Source organism: Oncorhynchus masou, chromosome 31 (assembly GCF_036934945.1).
Source record: "Oncorhynchus masou masou isolate Uvic2021 chromosome 31, UVic_Omas_1.1, whole genome shotgun sequence".
NCBI classification, from domain to species: domain Eukaryota; kingdom Metazoa; phylum Chordata; class Actinopteri; order Salmoniformes; family Salmonidae; genus Oncorhynchus; species Oncorhynchus masou.
Window position 1 is genome coordinate 95578049 of NC_088242.1, and position 9540 is coordinate 95587588.

The 9540-nt window shown below is 41.8% G+C and overlaps 1 protein-coding gene across 1 annotated transcript; it reads left to right on the forward strand.

Annotated features, from left to right (window-relative positions):
- The first annotated feature begins 263 nt into the window (after window positions 1–263).
- nppc (natriuretic peptide C) lies at window positions 264–5488 on the forward strand. The gene is made up of 3 exons (XM_064952617.1): window positions 264–470; window positions 1970–2262; window positions 5042–5488. Exons 1-2 carry the CDS (start codon window positions 378–380, stop codon window positions 2237–2239), a joined length of 363 nt encoding a protein of 120 aa, XP_064808689.1. The 5' UTR covers window positions 264–377; the 3' UTR covers window positions 2240–2262; window positions 5042–5488.
- The last annotated feature ends 4052 nt before the right edge of the window (window positions 5489–9540 follow it).

Sequence of the window (9540 nt, forward strand, 5' to 3'; positions counted from 1 at the left end):
TGGTGAAACAGTAATGTAATTGTTTTTTTGTTGTTTTATTTCATTAAAAGCCATAATGACCGGTGTAGATATCATTTTAATTCATAATTTAGCATGACGCGCTCCTCAATAGATTACGCAGGTAGGCCTATGCAGAAGAAGAAGAAAAAACGAAATTGGCAAGGTACAAGAGGGAGGGGGGAGGAAGACCATTACGCAGGTTGTCATGACATCACCAGGGCCGGCTATAAAAGCCGTGAGTAGTAATTCGTAGAGTTAGAGTAGCACTTGGGAAGCTTGGAGTAAAGACCGAAGCAGAGACAGAGAACCAATATAATTTATCGTATACTGAACTTCGCCAAAGAGGAATCCTTTACAACAACAAAAAACTGGTCAGAATGAACATCTCACATTTGGTGGCATGTGGACTTATGATCACCCTGCTTTCACTGCGGACAGGGGCGAAGCCTCTGACACCGGCGCAACAGAAGGTGAGGTCACTTCATTGATGTGCGCGCTGTAATTTGTGAGCGGAATGCGATTATTAAGAGAAATATATTTTCATGGTGCGCAGCTATAGGCTAACTAATATTATTCACATTACGGTTCCCCAAATAGCATCACCAACTGAAGCAAGTGTATAGACTACTGGGAATGTATATATTGGTATGCATACTATCAATGGCCATGTATCATATATATAACCTAGGCTATACTATATACTATACTAAGACCATTGCATTTACATTACACCGCTCATATTGAAGATGTGGGTTTGTATCTTTCTTAATTAACGTACGCATAGGCTATTACTGGAAGGAAAGGCTTGCTTTTTTATTTATTTTTAAAACGATCAGGGCGATATATGGATAGATACTGTGTTCAACGGCGAAACTACCGCCACTTAGGCTACTTAATTGCATAAGGTTGACTATATTCATGCTGGTACCCAAGCGCGCGTCTTGAGAAGCGCTCGAGTGGACATAGGATACGAGGACCCAGTGACCTTTACATGTAGACTACCCAAATTAGCTTTTGCCCGTCCTACATGTAACATACATATTGATTGCCTTCAATAGGCTACTAAGTCAATCTTACATATTTGAAAACGTGTTTTTTAAACCAGATAGCATCCCTTTCCCACCCGTTGAAAAGGCGCATCTGCCATCAAGAGACTCATAGCGCAAATAATTCAACAACAAAGCATAATGTCCTTTAATCAACGTTGAAAACTGGTTGGATTTGCAAAAAGTCATCAATGTAAGGGAATTTAGTAATTGTTTTACCCAACTTTAAACCTAAATACAACGACATGGTTTAAAAAATCACGTTGAATTCAAGTTAGTTGACAACTCAACCAAATGTAAATCAAAACAAGACGTTGAACTGACGTCTGTGCGTGTGGGTATTCTACTGCATGCGCACCTGTCTCTCCAGCTGCATCCGATAATCCCCGGGACTGGGAGACTCATTTCTGACCAGTGTTTATCGCTTTATTCAACGAATGTGCAATTAGAAAGGCTACACACCGTTTCCCATGTGTTAAAGCGCAACTGTAGCCCATGACCACACACACATTCATGATTTGGTTTCAAAGGACGGGCCAATTAATTGCAGCATTTTATGTGATTTCTATTCAGTAGCTAACTTAGGTCAGAACTCGTCGTGTAGCTACTGTCTTTTGGTACTTCCCGACGCGAGTCAAGTGTAGACAGCACTGACATTACTAGATGTAGCCTATAATTGAGCAAAGGTTTCATATGGAACATAAATACATTTACAAGGCCAGTTGAAAACAAAAAGTGTTGGGAAAAGTGCAGGATAGTGAGTTTACTGCTTGCCGAAGTAGGCAATTGATGTCCCGAATACGCATATTTGTCGTTAATCAGAATCATTCCCAGATGCGCAATCTGCTGACAGGTGCTTACACAAGTCGTTTCCATAGAGAATGTATTATCTAAAGCGGGTGTCTCTTGTTTCTGTATCCCAGTCTCTCAGAAGTTTGCTGGGGGAGGAACTGTCGGAGTTCATGGCGTCGGATGAGAGAGAGCAGAGGCTGGAAAAAGTGCGCTCCCGGGTACGCTTGCTGCGAGACCTGCGCATGGACACTCGCGCCAAGGCCATGTGGGCGCGACTGCTGAACGACCAGCCCAACGCACGGAGACACAAATCAAATACCAAGAAAGGGTCCGCGGCCCGGAGCGGCTGCTTCGGACACAAAATGGACAGGATAGGCACCATTAGCGGCATGGGCTGTTAGAGAAGGCATATCGAGACTTGTTGGTAAGCAACCTAACCTCTCACGCTATCTCCCTTTCTCCATGCGCAATTGCACATCATGTGATTAAATCAGGAGGAACGTACATCACCACCACTTTAGGATGGGAGACAAAAAGGCGAATGATATATATATATATATAAGACCATTGGAAAACAACCTAATTTGAGGACCGTTCTATGGGCCTACTACAAAATCCCCAATGTAACTCCTGTGAGAATTTCAGACGAGTCACCCATAGACTACAGACTGTAAAAGCGTTGAACAGTTTGCAGTAAATACCCATGTTTTTATTTAACCTTTATTTAAGAATAAATGTATGCTCGTGGAGGTGATGATGTGGCCCCCTGTGAACACGTCAGACTGGCAACATGTTGCAATTTCTCAACCTGGAAGGTGCAAAGATCTTTCAGGGGGCAGGTCCTCAAAATAAAATGAACATACGTTCATCATTCATTTCTCGATATTCATAAAAAAGCAAGATAGCTCACTAGCAGAGTTACATTCATCAACATCAATGATCCGATGATAGCCCACCCTCTTGCCGATGTAAATCATGCGTTTAGGAGGCACTGTAACTACCGTGCATTTGTGACGAGTGTGTTGTTGCGGAAATAAATAGGCCTATGCTCAAAAATGTTAAAATGTTGTGACTTATCTTCAATGCTCTCAAATGGTTAAATAACGACTTCATAATATAGCCTAGTATTCATGCTCATAGCGGCTTGTTAGCTAGAGTCCAGACTACCTGTGCTGCCGCTGCTGCACTGACACATGTGCAACTCCTGACAGAAGGGATGGAGTTGGATCGGAAGGTCGTAGAGATGCAGCGGCTCCTCTCTTTGTCTTTCTGCCTCTCTCTGTGCCGCGTAGCAGCCAACCAGATCCAATATTGATAATTATGTAAATCAAGTGTTGTTCAGTGTCACTCAAATGTTATGCTGCTGTGGCAGTATTGTTGATATTTAAACTAAGTCGCTAGCTACCCACGATCGACCGGTCACCGCATCTCAAGCCATGCATGTTTGGATTCTGGGCATGCGAGCTCCGTACAGGGCAGGCCACCAACGGACGGGTATGGGTGGCAAACTTAACGACGTTACGACTAATTGCGGGCAGAACAGACAAAACTGAATACAAAAAAATCATATTATTCCACCACCAATAAGGGCACTTGGCGTGTGGGAGGGCAAAGCGACAGGTGTTCGGCACAGGTATAGTCTTATCTGTGCACCACACATGCCTGACTTCAGAGTATGGATAAATCCTACAGACTAATCCTTTTGGTTTAGGCCTACTGACTAATACAAATACATCTGATTAAGACTGCATTAGGAAGAAGGATAGGGTTAGACCTACAAATGCATCTGCTTCTTGATTGAAATCATGAACAATCAACTCCAAATTGACTTTTACAAGCAGTCCATCTATGTGCTATCTGCATTTCCTGTGTGGGACAGTGGGAGAGGGCATAACGATGTGTCCCACTGATGCTGTAACAGAACATTGTGTTGAGGACAAAAGCCCCGTAGAATGAGATCACAAATCCCCTCTTGAAATGTTCCAAGTCTGTGGGAAGCGATCAAATTGGCCTTAGGAAGTCCATACACATTGCAGGACATCGTCATAAGTAATCATAGCTGTTGGCTGAAGGCCCAATGGGACATATGTGAACACGATGAGGACATAATCAATTACTTCATAATTGTCCCACACTCCAGTCTGCTTTATCAATGGCCTTTGGCCTGACAATAAGATCTACAGTAGATCTCAGTGTCAGGCCAAAGGCCGTTTGGTAATGCAGAATGGATTATGGGACAATTATGAGGTCATCGACCAGTCTCTAGTAGGTAGGAAGAGGAACACCGACAGAGAGTGCAGGTTCCTCTCTTTGTAGATGGACACACTCACAGAAAACATGTAACATACACACACACACACACACACAGCACCCTAGGAGGAATGTTCCAGGAAACCCTTCCCTTTTGCTCAGAAAAAAAAGCAGAACATTAAAGGGGCGGTATGCAGGATGAGGCAATGGGGAAACCAGGTGAATCGCACTAAGGGGTGCTTGGCCTTCATGTGGTTGTGTGTGGCTAACAGTGAAATACTGCCGGGGGGCTGGTGTGGTGCCTTGCATACGCTGTGGCTCACAGACTGTCTATACAGTATGTGACTAAGTGTGTATGTTTCTTGGGCAGACACCTCTCTTCCTCCTTTTACTAACTTTAATGTGAGAGATGAGCAGAGTATTGGGCAGTCAATTAAGGATTGTGTGAGACAAGGTCTGGACAGTGGTTGGTCGGAGCAGAGGTGTGCATTGAGACTGTTTAGTTAGAGGGTTTGTTTTAGTGAGACTGACAGGTGATCGACTATAATTTGTGTCCATATCTATTTAGAGGTTTCTGTGAACATGTCCATCTATTTAGAGGTTTCTGTGAACATGTCCATCTATTTAGAGGTTTCTGTGAACAGATCCATCTATTTAGAGGTTGCTGTGAAGAGATCCATCTATTTAGAGGTTTCTGTGAACAGATCCATCTATTTCGAGGCTTCTGTGAACATATCCATCTATTTAGAGGCTTCTGTGAACATATCCATCTATTTAGAGGCTTCTGTGAACATATCCATCTATTTCGAGGCTTCTGTGAACATATCCATCTATTTAGAGGTTTCTGTGAACAGATCCATCTATTTCGAGGTTTCTGTGAACAGATCCATCTATTTCGAGGTTTCTGTGAACAAATCCATCTAACCAGGTCTTTTCTTCTTCTTTCTTCCCAGAGCATTCAGACGATGGGTTCGGACAACTTGGGTTAAGTTGGTCCTCGCCTGAGGAAAATTACCTAAAAAGTGACCGATTTTTGGTACGAAAAGCCACCATGACCAACATATTCAAGGACTGAGACAACAATGATAAAACCAATCCATATGTATAACATAAAGACCAACACACAATACAAAATGGCGGATAAGGGTGGAAAAACTAGAAACCGCAAAGCTGTATATTGTCGCTGCTGCTGTACATTCGTGTACTTTCATTCCGCATAAATGTATTTATGTTTTAAAAACTATTTATATGTTTATAAAAGAGATATTTATAAATATGAGTTTTATTTATGCAACATTTTGAAATGGATGCAAACTGCAGGTCAATTCTGTTTGTAACCTTTTTTTTGTCCTAAACAGTTGTAAATGTTTTCAAAATGATTAAAAAAAACATTCCATGCACTTATGAGTCTCCTTCCAGTTTCTGTATCTGGGGAAACCATGTCTAGGGCTCTATTCAGTGGGAGTCTGAGGCTGAGGGTTTGTTATGAGAGTGAACCGCTTACATAGGCCAACAAGTGCTGCTGTAAATTCTCGTTTTATTATTAAGAGGGGCAAGTGAATGGACAGAGAAATACAAGAACACACACTGTTAGCCAAATATAGATACTGTATACATAACTTGCTTACTCTCAACAGTTTCAACTGCTGTTTCTTAATTTTACGAGGCAAGTCAGTTAAGAACAAATTCTTATTTTCAATGACGGCCTAGGAACAGTGGGTTAACTGCCTGTGTGACAGATTTGTACCTTGTCAGCTCAGTGATTTGAACTTGCAACCTTTTGGCTACGAGTCCAACACTCTAACCACTAGGCTACCCTGCCGCCCCCCTTAAGTTGCAATAGCTTTTAACACGTCAGGCTGGAGTGCTTGGATATCCTCATTAATCCTCATGAGGGTCACGTATGTATGCAGGGGAGCTCCTTTTTACAATCATGTGAATGTGTGTATTCACTGGAACAACTACAGCAGAGGTATCCTTAATCACCTGGATGTTGAGCATTAGGGCACACGACACCTAACATTTTGAAATGTTTTTACAGTGGAAAAACAAATACGCATTTCTTATTGAAGTCCAGGAAGGCCCTATTTCAACCAGTTCTCTTCCATTTGGTACTTATTGAACACAACCCTGCAACCAGCTCTTGATAAACAACAATTTTTGAACAAAGGCAAGTGTTCAGCAGTGTGATATTTAAACACAAGAGGGCAGCAGTGAGCAAATATGGAATTCTCCCAACTGTGCAGGTGCATGAGCTGTATGCCAGTGAGCCTGAGCTAAGGCAGAGACCACTGAAAATGGATAACTAACTCCCTGCAACATCGTTAGCACTGACGTGATTTCAGAATATGAAGCCCATGCGGTAGCCGGAAGACAGGGTAGTCATTTGACAGAAACATTTGAAGGGTATGATATAGAACATGTCAAAATGGACAGCCCTTCAAAGAATATATAGCAATACATGTGATCAATTTACTGTATTTACCATAATGCTTGATGTAATCAACACCATCCGCCCATCTCATCATGGTCTCTCATCTCATGGTCCATTATTTTAGTTACAGACTACATAGGAATCCATGTGTTGCAGAAAAGTCACTATGAAAAAACAGGAGCGTGGAGGTTCTGTGTGAGAGTGACGCTCTCCCCTAATTTGATTTGTTCCTATCTAAGAGGAAAGGGGATACATGGGAAAAGGACATCATATTCTTGTTTAATGAGCTGCTCCTCAGTCTTTGCCATGGCCTTGTTTCTAGGGCGGTATTGGAAATTGTAAGACCTAATTCATTTAATTTCTCCACTCAGAATAATAATATTGTTGGTGGACGGTCATGGGGGTTGTGTAATATAAACCTAGGACACCAGTTTACTGTATTCTAATCAGCCATCTGTTCTTTGTGAGTAGTGTCTAGGGCAAAAACAACCTAATTGTGACTCAAACCTAATTGTGACTCAAACCTAATTGTGACTCAAACCTAATTGTGACTCAAACCTAATTGTGACTCAGCCTAATTGTGACTCAAACCTAATTGTGACTCAAACCTAATTGTGACTCAAACCTAATTGTGACTCAAACCTAATTGTGACTCAGCCTAATTGTGACTGAAACCTAATTGTGACTCAAACCTAATTGTGACTCAAACCTAATTGTGACTCAGCCTAATTGTGACTCAAACCTAATTGTGACTCAGCCTAATTGTGACTCAAACCTAATTGTGACTCAGCCTAATTGTGACTCAGCCTAATTGTGACTCAGCCTAATTGTGACTCAAACCTAATTGTGACTCAGCCTAATTGTGACTCAGCCTAATTGTGACTCAGCCTAATTGTGACTCAAACCTAATTGTGACTCAGCCTAATTGTGACTCAAACCTAATTGTGACTCAGCCTAATTGTGACTCAAACCTAATTGTAACTCAGCCTAATTGTGACTCAGCCTAATTGTGACTCAGCCTAATTGTGACTCAGCCTAATTGTGACTCAAACCTAATTGTGACTCAGCCTAATTGTGACTCAGCCTAATTGTGACTCAGCCTAATTGTGACTCAAACCTAATTGTGACTCAGCCTAATTGTGACTCAGCCTAATTGTGACTCAAACCTAATTGTGACTCAGCCTAATTGTGACTCAGCCTAATTGTGACTCAGCCTAATTGTGACTCAGCCTAATTGTGACTCAAACCTAATTGTGACTCAGCCTAATTGTGACTCAAACCTAATTGTGACTCAAACCTAATTGTGACTCAAACCTAATTGTGACTCAAACCTAATTGTGACTCAGCCTAATTGTGACTCAAACCTAATTGTGACTCAAACCTAATTGTGACTCAAACCTAATTGTGACTCAGCCTAATTGTGACTCAAACCTAATTGTGACTCAGCCTAATTGTGACTCAAACCTAATTGTGACTCAGCCTAATTGTGACTCAGCCTAATTGTGACTCAGCCTAATTGTGACTCAAACCTAATTGTGACTCAGCCTAATTGTGACTCAGCCTAATTGTGACTCAGCCTAATTGTGACTCAAACCTAATTGTGACTCAGCCTAATTGTGACTCAAACCTAATTGTGACTCAGCCTAATTGTGACTCAAACCTAATTGTAACTCAGCCTAATTGTGACGCAGCCTAATTGTGACTCAGCCTAATTGTGACTCAGCCTAATTGTGACTCAAACCTAATTGTGACTCAGCCTAATTGTGACTCAGCCTAATTGTGACTCAGCCTAATTGTGACTCAAACCTAATTGTGACTCAGCCTAATTGTGACTCAGCCTAATTGTGACTCAGCCTAATTGTGACTCAGCCTAATTGTGACTCAAACCTAATTGTGACTCAGCCTAATTGTGACTCAAACCTAATTGTGACTCAGCCTAATTGTGACTCAGCCTAATTGTGACTCAAACCTAATTGTGACTCAAACCTAATTGTGACTCAGCCTAATTGTGACTCAGCCTAATTGTGACTCAGCCTAATTGTGACTCAAACCTAATTGTGACTCAAACCTAATTGTGACTCAGCCTAATTGTGACTCAAACCTAATTGTAACTCAGCCTAATTGTGACTCAGCCTAATTGTGACTCAGCCTAATTGTGACTCAAACCTAATTGTGACTCAGCCTAATTGTGACTCAGCCTAATTGTGACTCAGCCTAATGGTGACTCAGCCTAATGGTGACTCAGCCTAATTGTGACTCAGCCTAATTGTGACTCAGCCTAATTGTGACTCAAACCTAATTGTGACTCAGCCTAATTGTGACTCAGCCTAATTGTGACTCAGCCTAATTGTGACTCAGCCTAATTGTGACTCAGCCTAATTGTGACTCAAACCTAATTGTGACTCAGCCTAATTGTGACTCAGCCTAATTGTGACTCAGCCTAATTGTGACTCAAACCTAATTGTGACTCAGCCTAATTGTGACTCAAACCTAATTGACTCAGCCTAATTGTGACTCAGCCTAATTGTGACTCAGCCTAATTGTGACTCAAACCTAATTGTGACTCAGCCTAATTGTGACTCAGCCTAATTGTGACTCAGCCTAATTGTGACTCAGCCTAATTGTGACTCAGCCTAATTGTGACTCAGCCTAATTGTGACTCGGCCTAATTGTGACTCGGCCTAATTGTGACTCAAACCTAATTGTGACTCAAACCTAATTGTGACCAGCCTAATTGTGACTCAGCCTAATTGTGACTCAAACCTAATTGTGACTCAGCCTAATTGTGACTCAAACCTAATTGTGACTCAGCCTAATTGTGACTCAAACCTAATTGTGACTCAGCCTAATTGTGACTCAGCCTAATTGTGACTCAGCCTAATTGTGACTCAGCCTAATTGTGCCTCAGCCTAATTGTGACTCAAACCTAATTGTGACTCAGCCTAATTGTGACTCAGCCTAATTGTGACTCAGCCTAATTGTGACTCAGCCTAATTGTGACTCAAACCTAATTGTGAC